The sequence below is a fragment of the Oncorhynchus mykiss genome, chromosome 7 (assembly GCF_057628025.1).
Source record: "Oncorhynchus mykiss isolate SJ-2025 chromosome 7, ASM5762802v1, whole genome shotgun sequence".
In the NCBI taxonomy this organism is placed as follows: domain Eukaryota; kingdom Metazoa; phylum Chordata; class Actinopteri; order Salmoniformes; family Salmonidae; genus Oncorhynchus; species Oncorhynchus mykiss.
In genome coordinates, this window is record NC_143028.1 from 31,444,690 (window position 1) to 31,467,556 (window position 22,867).

Here is a 22,867-nt window from a genome sequence, read left to right on the forward strand (position 1 = left end):
TGGAGACAATACATGTATTCAGACATTCTCAAGAGAGGCGGTGTGGATCCAAGTCAATAAAGGACAATAAGAACCTCTTACAAATACAGTAAGATCCAGTAAGTGAAATATATAGCAAGATACAGAAAGTTCTGACAGACATTTTTTCATCCATCCCAAGCTGAACATGTGTATTTTTTAATTGGTAAAATATAGTACATTTGTATAAAATTTAGAAAATTGTACACAAAATATATCATGTGTAAATAGAAAACGCTACGATCATAACCTTTGTTGCTTAACAGAATATTATTTCGCCAGCAAAAAAGTCTGATTGAACGGTGACAGGCAGGTATCAAAACACACAACACAGAGAAGAAAGGCAAATATCCATGATAAAGGTCATTCTTATAGAAACAAAAAGAGGACATGTTACTTTTATACAAAACATTTCATACATTCTAAGTAACGGCACTATCAAACCATTCACACCTTCATAGCCGTGACTATGAGTATTGTGCATCTTTTTTTTTCTTTCTCCTTGAATATTGTTAGTTCAAATCGTCTTTGGTTGGTTGATAGGTTGTACACAGTTTTCCTGACTAGATTAGTTTTTCCTGACTACTAACTCTAATCCTGCATTAAGAACAACAGTAAAGTACTAGAAATAATAAAGCATGATTGAAAAGGCACCAATACTGAGATATTACTGCACTGTTCGAGCTAGGAACACAAGCATTTCGCTACACCTGCAATAACACCTGCTAAATACGTGTATGTGAGCAAATACATTTTGATTTGAAATACAGCCTCATAAGATCTCCTGTAGTTGTGTGTAAACGTGATCTAGAATAACCATCCAAACAGATAGATACTACTGTAAGATACATTCCATCATCCTCCAAGCTGATGCTACATGAAATCAAAGCCATGTTGGCCAATGTGTTGGCCTCTAGACAGTCTCTATGTCACAAAGTCAAGGAGAGAGACTCGTCCACGTCCACGCAATGCTGCAGTCAGTGCAATGCTACAGTATGATGTCATGTGATGTCAGCTCTACTGGTTGGCTGCGGACAGGCTGTCAGAGGTAGAGGCTCTAGAATCTATAGAAAGGACCTCCCCATTCAAGTCAATGATGCCATAATAGGTGGACTGATTCTATTTCTATGGTCAGAGAGCCTCACCGCCATATACTGTACACGCTAAAGTACCTCAACGCCGTACCCCCAATCCATTATGAATCCTGTTTAAGGTTTTCCGGGGTGAGGGAAGGTATCTTTAAGACCCTGTCAAATATGTGACCAAGTTGGGTCGTATGATACTGTACCAGATGCAATATTTGATTTCATTCAGAAGTTCCACCTTTCTTTCTCTCTCTTTTATTCTCTGTACCTCTCGAGCATCATGGATAAGTTTAGACAAAGGCACTTTTTGATATTCTTATCCTATAACCCCTATACTTGTAAAATAGTGAGCTGCTTTAAGAACACTTAGGTATAATAAACATGTAACAGGTCTAAAAACATGTACTTTACCGTACAACAGATTCAGAGTATGGAGGCAGATTAATGCCAAACAGGCCTCTGAGTGAATACTGATATGATATGTCATCATTACGCTATGTCTGTCATCATTATGTACAGTTGAAGTCAGAAGTTTACATACACCTTAGCCAAATACATTTCAACCCAGTTTTTCACAATTCCTGACATTTAATCCTAGTAAAAATTCCATGTCTTAGGTCAGTTAGGATCACCAGTTTATTTTAAGAATGTGAAATGTCCGAATAATAGTAGAGAGAATGATTTATTTCAGCTTTTATTTATTTTGTCACATTCCCAGTGGGTCAGAAGTTTACATACACTCAATTATTATTTGGTAGCATTGCTTTTAAATTGTTTAACCTTGGTCAAACGTTTCGAGTGGCCTTCCGCAAGCTTCCCACAATAAGTTTGGGGAATTTTGGCCCATTCCTCCTGACAGAGCTGATGTAACTGAGTCAGGTTTGTAGGCCTCCTTGCTCGCACACGCTTTTTCAGTTCTGCCCACACATTTTCTATAGGATTGAGGTCAGGGCTTTGTGATGGTCACTCTATACCTTGACTTTGTTGTCCTTAAGCCATTTTGCCACAAATTAGGAAGTATGCGTGGGGTCATTGTCCATTTGGAAGACCCATGACTGATGTCTTGAGATGTTGCTTCAATATATCCACATAATTTCCCTCCCTCCTGCAGCAAAGCACACCACCAACATGATGCTGCCACCCCTGTGCTTCACGGTTGGGATGGTGTTCTTCGGCTAGCAAGCCTCCCCCTTTTTACTCCAAACATAATGATGGTCATTATGGCTAAACAGTTATATTTCTCCAAAAAGTACGATCTTTGTCCCCATGTGCAATTGCAAACCGTAGTCTGGCTTTTTTATGGCGGTTTTGGAGCAGTGGCTTCTTTCTTGCTGGGCGGCCTTTCAGGTTATGTCGATATAGGACTCGTTTTTACAGTGGATATAGATACTTTGTACCAGTTTCCTCCAGCATCTTCACAAGGTCTTTTGCTGTTGTTCTGGGATTGATGTGCACTTTTCGCACCAAAGTGGTCCCAAGGTGTTTATACTTGCATACTATTGTTTGTACAGATGAATGTGGCACCTTCAGGCGTTTGGAAATTGCTCCCAAGAATGAACCAGACTTGTGGAGGTCTACAATTTTTTTTCTGAGGTCTTGGATGATTTCTTTAGATTTTCCCATGACGTCAAGCAAAGAGGCACAGAGTTTGAAGGTAGGTCCTGAAATACATCCACAGGTACACCTCACCTCCAATTGACTGAAATTATGTAAATTAGCCTATCAGAAGCTTCTAAAGCCATGACATCATTTTCTGGGATTTTCCAAGCTGTTTAAAGGCACAGTCAACTTAGTGTATGTATGTAAACTTCTGACCCACTGGAATTGTGATACAGTGAATTATAAGTGAAATAATCTGTCTGTAAACAATTGTTGTAAAAAATTACTTGTGTTATGCATTAAGTAGATGTCCTAACTGACTTGCCAAAATTATAGTTTGTTAATTAACAAGGAATTTGTGGAGTGGTTGAAAAATGAGTTTTAATGACTCCAATATAAGTGTATGTAAACTTCCGACTTCAACTGTATGTGTGCGTGTGTCATCACGATCGTGTGTGTGTCATCATGTTTTGTGTGTCACTGACAGGGTTGTGCCCCTAGGGATATAGATACAGCTTCAAAGCACTGATGCATTTTTCAGTCAATATTTTTTATCTGGCACACTTTCTACAAAACATTCTTCCTCGGAACAGATTTGTTGACCTCAGTTCCTATTACGGAACCAGAATGAGAATCTAGAATCTGATCTGTTGGCCTCGGAATTCCCTTAGCAGTCCACGATACAGTAGAGTTCCGTCAACATTGTCATATAAACTACATGACCAAAAGTAAGCGGACACCTGCTCGTCAAACATCTCATCTCCAAAATTATGGACATTAATAAGGAGTTCATCCCCCCTTTGCAGCTATAACAGCCTCTACTTTTCTGGGAAGGTTTTCCACTAGATGTTGGAACATTGCTGCAGGGACTTGCTTCCATTCAGACACAAGAGCATTAATGAAGTCGGTTACTGATGTTGGGCTCTGTGCAGGCCAAAGGTATTCGATGGGGTTGAAGTCGGGGCTCTGTGCAAGCCAGTCAAGTTCTTCCACACCGATCTCGACAAACCATTTCTGTATGGACCACGCTTTGTACATTGGGGCATAGTCATGCTGAAACAGTGAAAGGGCCGTCCCCAAACTGTTGCCATAAAGTTGGAAGCACAGAATCGTCTAGAATATCATTGTATGCTGTAGTGTTAAGATTTTCCTTCACTGGAACTAAGGGGCCTGGCCCGAATGACGAAAAACAACCCAATACCATTATTCCTCCTCCACCAAACTTTACAGTTGGCACTATGTATTTGAGCAGGTAGCATTCTCCTGGCATCCGCCAAACCCAGATTTGTCCGTCGGACTGCAAGATGGTGAAGCGTGATTCATCACTCCAGAGAACGCGTTTCCACTGCTCCAGAGTCCAAAGGTGGCGAGATTTACACCACTCCAGCCGATGCTTGGCATTGCGCAATGGTGATCTTAGGCTGCGTGCGGCTGCTTGGCCATGGAAACAAATGACATGAAGCTCCCTACAAACAGTTCTTGTGAAGGACATTGCTTCCAGTGCGCAACACTCTTCAGCACTAGGCAGTCCCGTTCTGTGAGCTTGTGTGGCCTACCACTTCGCGGCTGAGCGTTTGTTTCTCCTAGATGTTTCCACTTCACAATAACAGCACTTACAGTTGGCCTGGGACAGCTCTAGCAGGGAAGAAATGTGATGAACTGACTTGTTGGAAAGGTGGCATCCTATGACGGTGCCACGTTGAAAGTCGCTGAGCTCTTCAGTAAGGCCATTCAACTGCCACTGTTTGTCTATGAAGATTGCATGGCTGTGTGCTGGATTTTATACAACTGTCAGCAACGGGTGTGGCGCAAATAACCGAATTCACTAATTTGTAGGGTTGTCCACATACTTTTTTATATGTAGTGTACACAGCATACAGTACCAGTCAAAAGTTTGGACATACCTACTCAAAGTTATTGAAATGTTTCGAATTGATTGAACTTCATGTCTTAAACCAATGATGGACTGTCATTTCTCTTTGCTTATTTGAGCTGTTCTTGCCATAATATGGACTTATTTTACCAAAAAGGGCTATCTTCTGTATACCTCCCCTACCTTGTCACAATACAAGTGATTGGCTCAAACGCATTAAGAAGAAAATAAATTCCACAACTTATCTTTTAACAGGTCACACCTGTTAATTGAAATCCATTACATCTCATTAAGCTGGTTGAGAGAATGCCAAGAGTGTGCAAAGCTGTCATCAAGGCAAAGGGTGGCTACTTTGAAGAATCTCAATTATAAAATATTTTGATTTGTTTAACACTTTTTTGGTTACTACATGATTCCATATGTGTTATTTCATAGTTTTGATGTCTTCACTATAATTCTACAATGTAGAAAACAGTAACAAAAAAAACAACAAAAAAAACCTTGAATGAGTAGGTGTGTCAAAACTTTTGACTTGTACTGTATATGTAAATGTATAACTTATTTACATATTATCCTCTGTTGCCCTCTGTGACTGGAATGACTGTCGTTATGGGGATTAAATCATTATGGAGATGACATCACTATGGTGTTGGTGTCATTATGGTGACAATGTTATTACGGTCATGATGTCGTTATGCTGATGACGCCATTATGGAGATGATGTCGTTATGGTGTTGAAGTCCCATGGAAACATTCTGCAAGTCATTTTAGGCAAACAATTCTGTCACCCTTCCCCTACTCTGCGAGCCAGAAATGTGAGTAGAGTATAGTACACCGTGAGCAAGATCAAGATCGATAGGTACCATTGGTTTGGGTTGAAAGTCTCTAGGAGTAGCTGGGAAAAAGTGTGTGGGAGGTCAAGAAGGAAAGGTAATATTTACAGTACCTTTATCTTTATAGGTGACCTAACACCAGAGCCACCGAGCTGAGCCCCCTAGTCTAGTCTATGACAGTGTGTCCATCCACACGCACGTGTTCTAGACCAATGTGTTTCGGTACTTGTCTAGTAAATGACAAATGTTTCAGTACTTGTTCAGTGGAGATGAGCCTACGAGAGTATGTCTAGGTACTTTCTCTCCCCCCCCCCCCCCCCCCCCCCCCCCCGGGGAGCTTAGCCCATCTAGTTAACTTTATGAGTGTGTTCAGGTTCTGTTATTGTTCTAGAACCGAGTCTTTGGGTTCTAAGACAGTGTATTAAGGTACTTGTTCTCTCCGGCCAGAGATGTCAACATGGAGGTCATGTCTCCTACAGCCATGTTTGGGAGCCCAGAGGGGGGCATGGTGATGGATGTCTGAGGGGTGGTGAGGCGGGACGAGGTCTGGGACGAACCCCCGTGGAGAGGAGGGTTGATGGGGCTGAATGACGAGGGGTCTGGGTCATCGATGATGGAGGTAAAGTCTATCTGGGCGTTGTCCAGATCTAGGTTCTCCAGAGCATTGGAGATGGGGGTCGACTCATGAAGGTAGGCTAGGGACGCAGACTTATTGCCCTGGTGATCCATGTGGGTTACCATGTGCTGTTGGTGCTGGTTGAGGCAGGGCCCGGTCTGAGTTGGGTCCTGGTGAGGGTGGCTGATTTGTTGGATCTGCTGCTTGTCCATGTCAGAGTGCTCCATGTGGATCTGGCCAGAGTAGTACATGTTATTGTTAATGTTGTTTAAGGGGGGGAAGATCTCCTGGTGGGTCTGATGGGGGGTCATGTGGCCCTGGACAGGGGGCAGACGGACCACACGTCTGGGGCTGGAGGTAGAGTGGACTGGGCTGAGGTGGGGAGGACTGCCCAGGTACGCTCCACCTCCCTGGGACTGGAGACTATTCTGCCTGCTGACGGGCTTCCGGCACTGGGGGGGTCTTGGGACTACAGGAGCCCCCATATCCTGGCCGTAGCAGGACCCTGGGCCTCCAGGCAGACCCGTCATGGATACCTCCGTCTGGGGGATGGAGGAGCTAGAGCTGGGGACTCGGTTGTGTGCTGGGGGGCTCATCAGGTTCTGGTTGGTAGGGTAGCCTGGGTAGCTGGAGCCTGGGTTGGGGTAGAGATTATGTTGGTGTTGAGGACTATGCTGTTGCTGCATCATGGCCACCTGAAACAAATCAAATGAGATCAACATTTAGTTAAAGTGCTACGATAAATACTTCAAGACAAACAAACACACACATTTTCTTCAGGAAATTTCTTTGAAAATGTCACAAAACACTTTACAAAAAGAGGGGGAACAAAGAGCAGAAGAAAAAGGGAGAGGGAAAACAAGTCACCTGCTGTCCTGTCATGTCCATGCTGTCTGACAGAGGAAGAGGTTTCCCGTCCACTCCTATCCCCCTCTGGTCCTGCTCCTGACCCCACATCAGAGCCTGCTGCGACTGCACATAGTTCCTCACCATCATCTCCTTCACCTGCATCATGGGTGTCTGGGAGCGACCCCCAGCACCCAGCGCAGCCGACCCCAGGTTGATGCCGCCGCTTTGGGGGAAGGAACCCTGCTGCTTCCCTTGCTGCATGGAGGCCTGGTTCTGGTTCTCCATGCCTCCTCCATGGAAGTCACAGCTGGGGTTGGTGGTCCTCATCATGCCCTGGCCAGGCTGCCCTTGTTGGGGGTAACTGCTCTGGGAGGACATGGGTCGCATGGGCATGGGTGTCTGCCCTGGATGGGGCCTCTGCTGCTGGTGTTGATGGAGTTGCTTCTGGCAGGCATCTGGGTTGGCTAGGGCTGGGTGGTACTGCTGCTGTTCTGGTTTGATGATCAGTTTGTGTCCGCCATCAGGCTCTTGGGTGTACAGACCCTGTGTCTGGCCCTGCATAGAGCCCTGGTCCTGATACTGCATCTCCGTCTGAAGAACTCCATGAGTGGTCTGGACCTGGTTGCTCTCTACCCAGGCCCCTGTACCTCCATCGGGGCCACCTTGGTCCAGGCTGGGGTAGTGTGGTCCAGAGGGACTAAGCTGGCAGGTACTCATACTGTACTCAGCCTGCTGCAGCAAGATGTTGGACATCCCCTCTGGGTGAATGGGTCCCCCCTGCCCCACCTGGCCCTGACCTGGTCCTCTGGAGGTGCCCTGGAAGTGCCCACCCTGCATGAACATCTGTCCCTGTGTCTGGTAGCCCTGCTCTGCGCATCCCAGGCTGTCGTGGCTGGGTGATAACAGGCTGGTGGGACCCCCCATGTGGTGGGACTGGTAGCCCAGGAAGCCTCTCTCTCCTGGGGAAAGCATCATGCAGTGGTTCCTGGAATCCATGGTCCCTCCATGGTAGTCTGTAGCCATGGCCTCCATCATGACATTCTCTGTAATGCTGGGTGGCCGCGGCGAATACATGTGGCGTGCGATGTTGGCGTCTGACCCACAATGCTGCAGGGCGTTCCTCCTGCCCATCATGGCCACATTATTCAGGCTGTTGAAGCGTTGCACCTTGAGAAACAAAATCAAATCAACATTTATTTAAAAAGTGTAAATACTCAAATACATAGCTAGCAACAACATTAAAGCAGTCTTAGTAATTTAATCTACTACTTCTACCAAGAACAACGACAACCTTGGGAAGGGCCTGTGGGTCGCCGGTGGAGCGGACAGGGTCGCTGGCGCGCCGGGTGGCATTCCCTGGGGCTTGGTGCGGGTAGATGACCCCAGTGCCATACTCCCCCGTGTTGGCACTGTGTTTTCTCTGACCCCCCTGCTGCAGGAACGCAGGTAGCGGCTGACCCTGGGGATAATAATAATTTGATAGCACATTTCATACATTTACATTTGAGTCATTTAGCAGATGCTCTTATCAGGAGCGACTTACAGGAGGTTAAGGGTTAAGTGCCTTGCTCAAGGGCACATCGACAAATTATTCACCTATCAGTTACTGGGCCAACGCTCCTAACCGCTAGGCTACCTGCCTCTAAATCAAGTTGCTGTCCATAATAAAATAACTAAAAGCAAAGAATGCTAAAAAAAAAATACATAGGAATAAGATATTCAAAAGAATACAAAACTAGCCATATTGAGAGTTGCAAAATTCCAAAATTCCCAGGTTTTCCAGAATTCAGAAAAGCTGGACATTTTGAGAAAGTTACCAGAATTTTGCAACCCAAGCCAGACTAATTAAAAACCAAACTAACAAGATAAGTCTGCACCTGGTACTCGCTGAGGAGCACTCCTCGTCTCCCGGGTGTCCCTGCTCCCTGTTCCATACTGGACAGCGGGGTAGGGGGTGGGCCGCCAGTTGCTGCTGCATACTTAGCCTTCAGGCTGTATTGCTGAGCGGGTGTTAGACATGGCAGACCTGGCAACCCTCCTCCCCCTCCAACACCATGGCAGAGCCCTCTTCGGCGGCTGGTCTCAGGGGAGAGGGGGTCACCTCCTCCCTGGTCAGGACCCAGGAACCCTTAAATTGAATTAGAAATTGAGTTATTAAACTAAACTAGAAGGTCATTTTCCATTAAGAAAAATTGTGGGACTTGCTTCAGCTCTTTAAAAGTATTTTTGCGGTAGTGGAGGAAGTTTACATTTTTTTACTGAAGAAGTGAAAATATGGTCAAAGGTTAACATATAAATAAATATATCTGGTCTGATTACGTTGATCGACTACTATATAAACCTTATTACTTTGGAGTATGGGGTAGTTAGATCACATATTAGAGCGCAAATAACTATACTTTTACTAATAAGGAATTAGAAAAGTTTTAAGCTATCATTTGGGGAGAGAAATATGATGGTGCGTCTAGTGGAAGAAGTTAACAATTTAGTTTGTGTTGAAAAATTTAGGCTGGTGTAGTAGTGTTTTCTAGATAATTGATTGGAGCCTTCAGTGGGAGACTAGATAATAGTATTATTTTTAGTAAATAGCCCAGAAGTACTAGTAGCAGTATATTGCAGTACTAATAGTGCATGTTTTAGTTACAGTGCATTCAGAAAGTATTCAAACCCCTTGACTGTTTCTACATTTTGTTAAGTTACAGCCTTATTCTAAAATTGATGAAATTATTTTCCCCTCATCCATCTACACACAATACCCCATTATGACAAAGCGAAAACAGGTTTTAGACATTTTTGCACATAAAAAAAATAACAAAAATACCTTTATTTACAGTGCATTGCGAAAGTATTCGGCCCCCTTGAACTTTGCGACCTTTTGCCACATTTCAGGCTTCAAACATAAAGATATAAAACTGTATTGTTTTGTGAAGAATCAACAACAAGTGGGACACAATCATGAAGTGGAACGACATTTATTGGATATTTAAAACTTTTTTAACAAATCAAAAACTGAAAAATTGGGCGTGCAAAATGATTCAGCCCCCTTAAGTTAAGTTTGTAGCGCCACCTTTTGCTGCGATTACAGCTGTAAGTCGCTTGGGGTATGTCTCTATCAGTTTTGCACATCGAGAGACTGAAATTTTTTCCCATTCCTCCTTGCAAAACAGCTCGAGCTCAGTGAGGTTGGATGGAGAGCATTTGTGAACAGCAGTTTTCAGTTCTTTCCACAGATTCTCGATTGGATTCAGGTCTGGACTTTGACTTGGCCATTCTAACACCTGGATATGTTTATTTTTGAACCATTCCATTGTAGATTTTGCTTTATGTTTTGGATCATTGTCTTGTTGGAAGACAAATCTCCGTCCCAGTCTCAGGTCTTTTGCAGACTCCATCAGGGTTTCTTCCAGAATGGTCCTGTATTTGGCTCCATCCATCTTCCCATCAATTTTAACCATCTTCCCTGTCCCTGCTGAAGAAAAGCAGGCCCAAACCATGATGCTGCCACCACCATGTTTGACAGTGGGGATGGTGTGTTCAGCTGTGTTGCTTTTACGCCAAACATAACGTTTTGCATTGTTGCCAAAAAGTTCAATTTTGGTTTCATCTGACCAGAGCACCTTCTTCCACATGTTTGGTGTGTCTCCCAGGTGGCTTGTGGCAAACTTTAAACAACACTTTTTATGGATATCTTTAAGAAATGGCTTTCTTCTTGCCACTCTTCCATAAAGGCCAGATTTGTGCAATATACGACTGATTGTTGTCCTATGGACAGAGTCTTCCACCTCAGCTGTAGATCTCTGCAGTTCATCCAGAGTGATCGTGGGCCTCTTGGCTGCATCTCTGATCAGTCTTCTCCTTGTATGAGCTGAAAGTTTAGAGGGACGGCCAGGTCTTGGTAGATTTGCAGTGGTCTGATACTCCTTCCATTTCAATATTATCGCTTGCACAGTGCTCCTTGGGATGTTTAAAGCTTGGGAAATCTTTTTGTATCCAAATCCGGCTTTAAACTTCTTCACAACAGTATCTCGGACCTGCCTGGTGTGTTCCTTGTTCTTCATGATGCTCTCTGCGCTTTTGACGGACCTCTGAGACTATCACAGTGCAGGTGCATTTATACGGAGACTTGATTACACACAGGTGGATTGTATTTATCATCATTAGTCATTTAGGTCAACATTGGATCATTCAGAGATCCTCACTGAACTTCTGGAGAGAGTTTGCTGCACTGAAAGTAAAGGGGCTGAATAATTTTGCACGCCAATTTTTCAGTTTTTGATTTGTTAAAAAAGTTTGGAATATCCAATAAATGTCATTCCACTTCATGATTGTGTCCCACTTGTTGATTCTTCACAAAAAAATAAAGTTTTATATCTTTATGTTTGAAGCCTGAAATGTGGCAAAAGGTCGCAAAGTTCAAGGGGGCCGAATACTTTCGCAAGGCACTGTATGTAAGTATTCAGACCCTTTGCTATGAGACTCAAAATTGAGCTCAGGTGCAACCTGTTTCCATTGATCGTCATTGAGATGTTTCTACAACTTGAACAGAGCCCTGGGTAGAGAGCAGCCAGGTCCAGACCACTCAAGGAGTTCTACAGATGGAGATGCAGTATCTAACCCTAACCCTAACCCTTTGGTAAGTTCAAGTGATTGGACATGATTTGGAAAGGCACACACCTGTCTACATAAGATCCCACAGTTGGCAGTGCATGTCAGAGCAAAAACCAAGCCATGAGGTCGAAGGAATTCTCCGTAGAGCTCCGAGACAGGATTGTGTCGAGGCACAGATCTGGGGAAGGATACCAAAACATTTCTGCAGCATTGAAGGTCCCCAGGAACACAGTGGCCTCCATCATTCTTAAATGGAAGAAGTTTTGGAGAACCAAGGCTCTTCCTAGAGCTGGCAGCCTGGCCAAACTGAGCAATTGGGGGAGAAGGGCCTTGGTCAGGGAGGTGACCAAGAACCTGTCGGTCACTCTGATAGAGCTCCAGAGTTCCTCTGGAGATGGGAGAACCTTCCAGAAGGACAACCATCTCTGCAGCACTCCACATATCAGGCCTTTATGGTAGAATAACCAGACTAAAGCTACTCCTTAGTAAAAGGCACATGACAGCCTGCTTGGAGTTTGCCAAATGGCACCTAAAAACTCTCAGACCATGAGAAACAAGATTCTCTTGTCTGATGAAACCAAGATTGAACTCTTTGGCCTGAATGCCAAGCGTCACGTCTGGAGGTAACCTGGCACCATCCCTACAGTGAAGCATGGTGGTGGCAGCATCATGCTGTGGGGATGTTTTTCCGCGGCAGGGACTGGGAGACTAGTCAGGATTGAGGGAAGATGAATGGAGCAAAGAACAGAGAGATCCTTGATGAAAACCTGCTCCAGATTGCTCAGGACCTTCCAACAGGACAGGACAATGGATAAGTCTCAATGTCATTCAGTGGCCCAGCCAGAGCCCAGACTTGAACATGATCAAACATCTCTGGAGAGATCTGAAAGTAGCTGTGCAGTGACGCTCCCCATCCAACCTGACAGAGCTTGAGAGGATCTGCAGAGAAGAATGGGGGGAATTCCCCAAATACAGGTGTGCCAAGCTTGTAGCGTCATACATAAGAAGACTTGAGGCTGGAATCGCTGTCAAAGGTGCTTCAAGAAAGTATTGAGTAAAGGGCCTGAATACTTATTTAAATGTGATATTTGTAATACATTTACAAAAATGTCTAAAAACCTGTTTTAGCTTTGTCATTATTGGGTATTGTGTGTTGATTGATGAGGGGGAAAAACTACGGAAACTATTTTAGAATGAGGCTGTAACGTAACAAAATATGGAAAAAGTCAAGGGATCTGAATACTTTCTGAATGCACTGTATGTAGGCCATGGGTTAGCTATAGTAAGTGGAGTCGCTATTTGGTTAGTGAGTGTGCGGGTTGTTATAGTGTGTTAGTTTAGTGGGTTGGAGTGAGCTGTGTGGCATAATCAGTCATACTGTATATGCTCCCTCAGCAGTGATCGTCTGATTACCCCCAGAATGTAATCTGTTAATGATTACAGTTACAGGTAAAATAAAGTAATCAGCAACGTAATCCTTTGGATTACTCAAAATTATACACTTTTGATTACTTTTTGATCACTATAGCATTATTTTGTTTAGTAGCCTAACATGACTATTTACAAATTGGGGACTAGTGTGAGAGCAGAAAGATCTTATAATTCACATGTTCTATATATGTGTGAAAGCATAAATGTGGTAAAGAGGTCAATCAAACTCGATCAAAACAATGGAATTGCCATGGAAACATGTGGGGGAAAGGGCCGTGGGGGTAAGATCCCGAACTCCTCATTGCCCAAAGTGTCATGCCCTGATCTGTTTCACCTGTCCTTGTGATTGTGTCCACCCCCTCCAGGTGTTGCTTATTTTCCCCGGTGTATTTATACCTGTGTTTCCTGTCTCTCTGTGCCAGTTCGTCTAGTATGTTCAAGTCAACCAGCGTGTTTTCCCCGTGTTCCTGCTTTTTCTATTCTCTTTTTGCTAGCCCTCCCGGTTTTGACTCTTGCCTGTTTCTGGACTCTGTACCCGCCTGCCTTGACCTCAAGCCTGTTATTTTACTGCCAAAATAGGGTTCCTGATTTATAAAAATGTTTGTTCAATAGAGATAGACAAATGTATCTTTTTGGGCACTAATATCACATAGGCTAAATCATTTGGGTCTAATTCACCACCTGAGGAAGTGGTTAGCTAGATCAGTTACTCTAAATAATATAGACTAATATTTAGGCTACTTATAGTTAGCAGCGTAATTTATATCAAATTGAATGCACTCACCTTGAGTGGCCGGCGTGTTCAATATTAAGTTGATACATAATATTCAGACCTACAGAAATCTTGGCCCTCTTCTCCTCTACAGTAACAACAGTGGTTGCGTTCAAGACAGTGTTTATTCCTCTATCGCATTGAGCTTTTTTTCAGATGTCCAGATGACTGTTTGATTGGCCATTGGGCCTTCATTAAACGTGTTCGAATACAAGATTAGCTATCAACCCTTGATGGCCAATCAGCAGAACAATAAAATCTTTAAGCATGTGAGATGTCTTGAGGGTGCGCTAAATGACAGCAACGCTGACCGTTTAATAAATTCCTCCTTTTGATATTAGATGAAGTCTCATTTTCACCTCATTTAACACCTGGTTTACTTCTCAATAGGTGGTCCTGGTAAATCATGACATAGCTGGAGTGGGGGGGGCAGCTCCTCTATTGTTCCTCAAGCAAGGGGGAGGCCGAACACACAGATTCCTATCAGACCAACTCCTTGAACGCCCTACTCCTTGAAGTTTATAGTTGTCTAAAAAACACTAAAAATAAAATAATCACTGGAAGACATCTTTAAGAACGTAACTGTAATCCGATTACACATTTTGAAAAAGTAATCCGAGCTGATTACAGTTCATATTTGTAATCGGTTCCATAGTCCCTGTTACATTAAATCCATTACTACCCAACCCTGTCCCCCAAGGCTATGATTTGATTGGTAAGATATGTTTCTATTCTGATTTCAGATTGTAATAGCAGAGAAGTAGACTAAGATTTCATACCTCTAAGTTTTTATCTAGCTTGTTGGGAAAATGGTCAAAGTAGCTGATTTGTGTCAAAAGTCACAATGTTAACTCATCGTCTCATGTTTCGATTGTGCTCCCCAAGTGCAAAAATTTGAAATTTCTTAAAGCTCTATGAAAGTTAATTCAACAGTGGGTAGTTAGCTTAATGAATGTAGTGGATGCGGTTGCTAAAACAGCCATACCTCCTGATTGGTAGAGGTTATATCTGATCTGTTCTTATTTCAGATGTAAATAACAGATGTCATACGCTCTAAGTTGTTGTCAAAAGTGCTCTTTCCTGATCCTTTGTCAGTGTTTATGGACGTCACTCTTCAATTCAAACCACAGATTCTCAATGAGGTTTAAGTCCAGAGACAAATATTGCCATTGCAAAATGTTGATTTTGTGGTCAATTAACCATTTCTTAGTGGACTTTGATGTGTGCTTGGGGTTATTGTCTTGCTGGAAGAGCCACTTGCAGCCAAGTTTCAGCCTCCTAGCAGAGGCAAGTATATTTTTGGCAAAAATGTCCATGCGTCCTCCGAAACATGACCCCGCCAAGCCGCACTGCTTCTTGACACACTGCTCGATTAACCCGGAAGCCAGCCGCACCAATGTGTGGAGGAAACACAGTACAGCTGGCGACCGAGGTCGGCGTGCATGCACCTGGCCGGTACAAGCAGTCGCTCGAGCGCGATGGGACAAGGACATCCCAGCTGGCCAAACTCTCCCCTAACCCGGACAACACTGGTCCAATTGTGCACCGCCTCATGGGTCTCCAGGTCGCAACCTGCTGTGACACAGCCAGGATCAAACCCGGAACTGTAGTGCCTTAGAACGCTGCGCCTCTTGGGAGGCCAAGGAAATCCTTTCTAATGCAGCTTTTTTGAAAGATATGCAGTTCAACTACGTGATAAGTGTTGCTCTCCACTTTCTGGAGGACAGAGTTTTGAAATCAGTGGAATTACAGCATGATAGCTAAGGAGATGGAGAAAATTCTAGCGTTTGAATGCAAATATGCAGAGGGAGTTGAAAAGAGAACACACAGAAGGCTGCTGTATAAAACACCTGTTTCCGGATTACTGTTTCCGTTTTCATTTCAAGTTAGTGTACTGTTAGCTAGCTAGCTAACGTTAGCTGGCAGGCTTGCTAGCTAACGTTACATGTATGATCTGTGTAGTTATATTATTCGTATCTCAGAGCCATTTGCATTGCTAGTTATAGACTACTGTTAGCTAAACTCAGCAAAAAAAGAAAGGGCCCTGTCTTTCAAAGATAATTCATAAAAATCCAAATAACGTCATAGATCTTCATTGTAAAGGGTTTAAACACTGTTTCCCATGCTTGTTCAATGAACCATTAACAATTAATGAACATGCACCTGTTGAACGGTCGTTAAGACACTAACAGCTTACAGACGGTAGGCAATTAGAGTCACAGTTATGAAAACTTAGGACACTAAAAGAGGCCTTTCCCCTGACTCTGAAAAACACCAAAAGAAAGATGCCCAGTGTCCCTGCTCATCTGCGTGCACGTGCCTTATGCATGCTGCAAGGCGGCATGAGGACTGCAGATGTGGCCAGAGCAAAACATTGCAATGTCCGTACTGTGAGATGCCTAAGACAGCGCTACAGGGAGACAGGACGGACAGCTGATCGTCCTCGCAGTGGCAGACCACATGTAACAACAACTGCACAGGATCGATACATCCGTACATCATACCTGCGGGACAGGTACAGGATGGCAACAACAACAGTCCGAGTTACACCAGGAATGCACAATCACTCCATCAGTGCTCAGACCTTTTAATAGGCTGAGAGAGGCTAGACTGAGGGCTTGTAGGCCTGTTGTAGGCAGGTCCTCACCAGACATCACCTCCAACAACGTCACCTATGGGCACAAACCTACAGTCGCTGGACCAGACTGGACTGGCAAAAAGTGCTCTTCACTGATGAGTTGCAGTTTTGTCTCACCAGGGGTGATGATCAGATTCGCGTTTATCGTTGAATGAATGAGCATTAGACCGAGGTCTGTACTCTTGAGCGGGATCGATTTGGAGGTGGAGGGTCCGGTGTGTCACAGCATCATTGGACTGAGCTTGTTGTCATTGCAGGCAATCTCAACGCTGTGCGTTACTGGGAAGACATCCTACTCCCTCATGTGGTACCATTCCGGCAGGCTCATCCTGACATGACCCTCTAGCATGACAATGCCACCAGCCATACTGCTTGTTCTGTACGTAATTTCCTGCAAGACAGGAATGTCAGTGTTCTGCCATGGCCAGCGAAGAGCCCGGATCTCAATCCCATTGAGCACGTCTGGGACCTGTTGGATCGGAGGGTGAGGGCTAGAGCCATTCCTCCCAAAAATGTCCAGGAACTTGCAAGTGCCTTGGTGGAAGAGTGGGGTAACATCTCACAGCAATAACTGGCAAATCTGGTGCATTCCATGAGGAGGAGATGCACTGCAGTACTTAATGCAGCTGGTGGCCACACCAGATACTGACTGTTATTTTTTGATTTTGACCCCCCTTTGTTCAGGGACAAATTATTCAATTTCTGTTAGTCACATGTCTGTGGAACTTGTTCAGTTTGTCTCAGTTGTTGAATCTTGTTATGTTCATACAAATATTTACACACGTTAAGTTTGCTGAAAATAAACGCTGTTGACAGTGAGAGGACATTTCTTTTTTTGCTGAGTTTAGCTAACATTGAACCTGGTTGGTTAGCTACCTCCAGACTCATGCAAAGTAGTAACGTTATGAGTTGGGATTATGGTTCATTGTCTGAACAAAAGATCGCACTATGCAAGTAACGATTTCAGTAGAATGTTAATGATGTCACTGCGACAACTGTTGATAGACAGTTGGTAGCTGGTAAATTCGAGGCAGCTGGTAAATTCGAGAGTGGAGAATAACTGACAAATTTACGAACGCTCAACACCCGTTGAATATGGCTGGTGTCAGTAAACGTTGGCAAAAAAGCATAATTATATTGTTGCCAGCAGCAGTTGCATTCACCAACACTCTGGATAACATAAAAACAGCCACCCCAGCTCTGCTAGGGCGAGTAAAATTGTCAGTGAGCTGTTCTCTCACTTGTGTCTGGAAGTAGCTAGCAAGCTAGTCAAGGTTAACTTGGATGCTTGACTGCTGTAGTTAGGTCAGAACACTCGGATCAACCCTACTCGGCCAGAGTGTCCAGTGTGCGCTCTCAATGCTACAAGAGCGAAACGCTGTGAATTTACGAATTGGCAATCTGACAACGCTCTGGGTTTAGGAACATCCAGAGGGCACTCTGAGCACACTCTGGCACTCCAGATTAAATGTACGAACACACCCGTAGTGTAAACCAGGCTTTAGTCTTGAAACTTTGGTTGTTTAGTACACAGCTTCACATGTGAATCCTTAAAGATAAGGCCTTAGAGCACATATGTCAGAGTCAAGGCCCGCGGGCCACATCCGGCCCGCAAGAAGGTTTTTTACGGCCCCTGGGATGATCTTGATTTATTATTAGAACCGGCCCGCAGCAAGCCGGCAGCCCGCAGATCTTTTACACGCACCAATACTACATTTCCCACAATGCAAAGGTGACGCACCGAGCAGTAGGCTGCTTCATTTCAATATTTATTGGCACAGCAGTCGTCAGCATCACAGTAAAATTAACTTTCAGATACCCATCAAAAATGGCAAAACGGAAGGTGGATACTGAGAACCGGGGGTTTCAAACAAGGTGGGAGTCGGAGTATATGTTCACGAAGGTAGCTGGAAAACCTGTGTGTCTTCTGTGTGGAGAAAGTGTGGCGGTACTGAAAGAGTATAATCTGAGACGACATTATGAAACGAAACACGCGGACACACACGCGGACGCAACTGTCAAGGCCAGTTTTATTTTGGCAGAAGAGATCGCTAAATCAGCCCGGCCATTTACGGAGGGGGATTTCATCAAAAACTGCATGATTAAAGTTTGTGACGAAGTTTGCCCAGAAAAAAGGCAACTCTTTTTAAATGTGAGTCTGAGCAGAAACACCATTGCCGAGAGAGTAGACCAGTTGTCCATCAATCTAAAAGAGCAGCTTGTGAAAAAGGGAAAAGATTTTATTGCATATTCCTTGGCTGTGGATGAGAGCACCGACATTTCTGACATTGCCCAGTTGTCAATTTTCATCCGCGGAGTGGACTCCAACCTAAGCGTGACAGAGGAGTTTTTGGCTTTACGTCCTATGCATGGCACAACTACGGGGCATGATTTGTATGAAGAGGTGTCAAGATGTGTAAATGAGATGGAGCTGCCTTGGGAAAAACTTGTGGGTTTGACAACCGACGGAGCACCTGCGATGTGTGGACACAGGAGCGGACTGGTGGCGAAGATACGGGAAAAGATGCAAGAGGAAAACGCGACAGGTGAGCTGACAGCTTATCATTGTATCATACACCAGGAAGCGTTGTGCGGTAAAGCCTTGAAAATGGAGCATGTAATGAGCATCATCACGCGCACAGTTAACTTTATCAGAGCCAAAGGTTTGAATCACCGCCAGTTCAAGGCATTTCTGACGGAGTTAGAAACGGAGCATGGTGATTTGCCTTATCACACAGAGGTGCGATGGCTAAGCCAGGGAAAGGTGCTTCAAAGATGTTTCGAGCTTCGTGAGGAGATTTGTCTGTTCTTGGACAGCAAAGGGAAAGACACAACACAACTCCGAGACGAAATGTTTCTGTGTGAAATGGCTTTTCTGTGTGACATTACGAGTCATCTGAATGCAATAAACTTGCAGCTGCAGGGTCGGGATCGTGTCATCTCTGATATGTACAGTACAGTGAAGGCATTTAAAACCAAACTGACTCTGTGGGAGACGCAGATGCGGAAAGAAAATTTGAGCCACTTTCCCAGCTGCCAGACCATGAAAGAGAAGCTCTCTACCAGTGCGTTCCCGAGCACACAGTTGGCTGATAAAATAGGTATGCTTGCCGCTGACTTTCGACGCCGATTTGCTGACTTTGAAGCACAAAAAAGCAGGTTGGAACTGCTCGGTAACCCATTTGCTGTTGACGTGGAAAGCTCACCACCAAACCTCCAAATGGAGTTGATTGACCTCCAATGCAATGATGCACTGAGGGCAAAATATGCGGCAGTGGGTGCTGCGGAGTTCGCCCGTTTCCTCCCCGGCACAATGCCCCAGCTGCGCATCCAGGCTGCTCAAACGTTGTCTATGTTTGGCAGCACATACCTGTGTGAACAACTGTTTTCTTTGATGAACCTGAACAAAACATCACACAGAAGTCGACTTACTGCTGAACACCTCCACTCAATTCTGAGGATTTCTTCAGCTCAGAGCCTTACCCCGAACATTGATGAACTTGTGGAAAAGATGGGACACCACCAAGTATCACCCTCAACCTCAAACAAGTGAACATTACTGTGCAATCACATATTTAGAGTTTTTACTCAGTTCAAGTTTAAAAGTTAAAATTTAATATTTGTTTTCACTGCATGTTACTTCTCCTTAAACAAAGTGTTGTTTTTGATTAATAGATTTTTGCACTTTATTTTTTTGTATTTCAATCCAATTATATTTTAAAAATATTTCAGTTGAGTGGATGATAGAAAATTGCTATTATTGTTTTTTCTTTGAAGTAAATTTAGCCCACTTTTGCTAAAATAGAAAATATAGTCTACTGATGGTGCCTTGAATACCGGTTTCTTTCATTTAATGTTCATGTTATGGGGATATTTATATAAAGGAAATTTGTCTTTTGTGTCTGTTGAAAATTAAAGATTACTGACAGAGCCATAAGAAAATATTGCTTTATTTATCTGATCATATTGTAATATATTTGTTAGGTTTTCAGTAGGTTCAATTAGGTTCACTAGACTATATGCGTCATTTAAAAATGTTTCAATGAACATTCGAACAGTCCGGCCCTCGTCTTGTAGCTGATTTTTTTATTTGGCCCTCCGTCCATTTGACTTTGACACCCCTGCCTTAGAGGGTGTGAACGATGCTGAATGGGTGTAGACAAAGAAGACCTGTCCAGTAGGTGTACCAAAACATTCAAGGGCCATTTTCTCAAAATTGAGGTTACATGTTTATCAACTTCCAAAGCAGAATTACTTTCCCATTGTTCCTCAACTGTAGTGTATCATATACCATTTTCTAGCTCTGTGTCTCTACTTTTAGCCAATGTAAAAAACACAAGTTCTAGCCAATGAGCTTCAGCCCCCCTGTAGAAAATAGTAAACATAAAAAAAAAACTTGAATGAGTAGGTGTGTCCAAACTTTTGACTGGTACTGTATCTGCACATATATCCCCCGGGAGACACATTTTGGCTCATGAGTACTACTTTCAGAACTACTGGTTAAAAAGTATACAAAAGTACAAGAGAATCTCTTTAAAAACATTCATTAAAACAGTTGTTTACAAAGTGGTCCTCCAAGGGTAAACAAATAACATGTAATGATTAAAAGAAGACAGTTACAAAACACAAATATTACCTCCTCCACCTCCTCCTAACTGGGAGACCTCGCTCGAGCGCCGGCTGGAGAGGTAGGGGGACACCATGGAAGAACGACGGCTCACTGTGTAGGCAGAGCTCAGGCTGCTGGTGCCACTTCCCCTCCGGTCACTGAGAGGGGGGGGCATGCCAGAGGGTCCGCCGCCCTGCTCGTGATTGGACAGTTCCATGACGCGCCGGTTGGAGAGGAGGGGCGAGGGAGTACACATCCCTCCCATCATCTCTCCTGGACAACCTGGAGAAACAAGACAGGATGAGAATCATCAGGTTCAATGACTGGCACAGAAAATACTGCTACAATTTGAGAGTGAATGTCATTTTTTGCATCTATGCACTGTAGTGCATATGTAAGGGGCTTAATACAGTAGTATTCCAGCCACTAGGGGGTACTCTGTTGAAGCCCATTGGAAATAAAGAAATATAGTTCAAGTGAATTGGGAAGAGTAAGAACGAAATACAAAAGAAAGACTGTAAACGGCTGTTACCTGTGCTGACGTGATTAAAAGTGAAGTAAACCGTACTTTTCGGGTTGTAGTTTATATGATAAGCTCATTGGAAGGGTAACAAATTTGGAGGCACTGCTGAGATTTATTTTCATGTGAGCACCGGCCCATATTCCTGGAACAGACAACGAGTGAGAGACATTGGGAGAGTAGCTAGCTAACGGAGTGTAGCTATCTTGCCATTGCCTGCATTGTCGTTGTTGCCACGTGAGTAGGACATATGAGTCAAGAGAGGGAAACGTTGTTGGATGAAATCAAACAGAGTTTATGGAATTTAACTGAAGACAATTTACGGCACTTGTGTGTACGTTGTGGAACAGGAGGTGTAGCTGACTGAAGTAAAAGGAAAGAATCATCGCGCTTTGCGGCGCAAATTGACGGAAGATTCCTGTGAGAAGGAGGATTTAATAGAATCAGAGGATGAGGGAATGTCTTGTCTGCTTCAACTGAAAGACGAAATCAAAGGAATATCGGACTCTGAGGATACTGTGAAAAGTCTGCCTACAAGTCCCAGCCAGTCGGCGCCAACAAGGCAAGTGGACAGCGAACCCAGTGGAGAGACGGGAGCAGCAGCAGAGCGAAAAGAAGAGGGAGGGGCTCCAGAAAGGCACCCGCCACAGAGAGAGAATGGAGTGAGTATGTCCAGTAATAAAGAGTTTAAAATTCATGGACAGATCGGAGATCACAATCAAAATGATAAGCTCAGCTTTAGCAGCCTAGAACATCAGATTGAAAAAGGACGGAGAAAAGGGTACCATGAATTAGAACTCATAGAAGCATTAATCAGAGCTGTGAGCCCAGGGCTTAAGATGAGGAGTTATTTTGAAGGGAAAAACAGACATGACACTCTACACACTACGGCAAATTTAAAGTGAACGCATGCAAAAGGCCTGGATTTCCCGTAAGTTCACACCCACACGAGTGAAAGCAGTACAGAATGAGGATAACGGGGGTAGCGGAGAGGAATGTGCACAGGCAGAGCCCTCACAGACCACAGTCCGAAAACAAAATGAATTTAATCCTCTCCTGAGTAAAATTGATGCGAGCAATGAAGCAGTCAAAGAACTGACCTGTCAGGTTGCCTCATAAGTACAGTCAGTGCAGGGGCAGGGTGACAGTTCAGTTAGGAATCGCTCCAACAGAAAACCAAGTCCAAACAACAGGGAGAAAAGAAAATGCAAACGTTTTGAGACTGGTCAACAGACTTGCCATCATTGCTACAAATGTGGCAGTGATAGCCATTGGGCAGTAGGATGTAGGAGCAGGGGCAACGCACCAGTCAATCGGGAAAGCGCCTGGGGGTCACAACCATGGAACGGGGAGTGACCTCAGATCCATCTAGTTCCATCCAGTGTTGCAGTGGCTGCAGTGCAAAGGTAGAGAGAA

General features: G+C 44.1%; 1 protein-coding gene across 2 annotated transcripts in view; it reads right to left on the bottom strand.

The window, feature by feature from the left end:
• Positions 1-266: 266 nt before the first annotated feature.
• LOC110527695 (GLI family zinc finger 1) overlaps positions 267-22,867 on the bottom strand; it is a 125,921-nt gene continuing 103,320 nt past the window's right edge. For both annotated transcript variants that reach the window (XM_021609135.3, XM_021609136.3), the window contains 5 exons: positions 20,959-21,213; positions 8,751-9,001; positions 8,165-8,332; positions 6,892-8,040; positions 267-6,719 (listed from right to left, as the gene is read on the bottom strand). In XM_021609135.3, the coding sequence (XP_021464810.3) occupies positions 5,817-6,719; positions 6,892-8,040; positions 8,165-8,332; positions 8,751-9,001; positions 20,959-21,213 (2,726 nt within the window). In that variant the 3' untranslated portion in view covers positions 267-5,816. The remainder of the gene's footprint in view (positions 6,720-6,891; positions 8,041-8,164; positions 8,333-8,750; positions 9,002-20,958; positions 21,214-22,867) is intronic.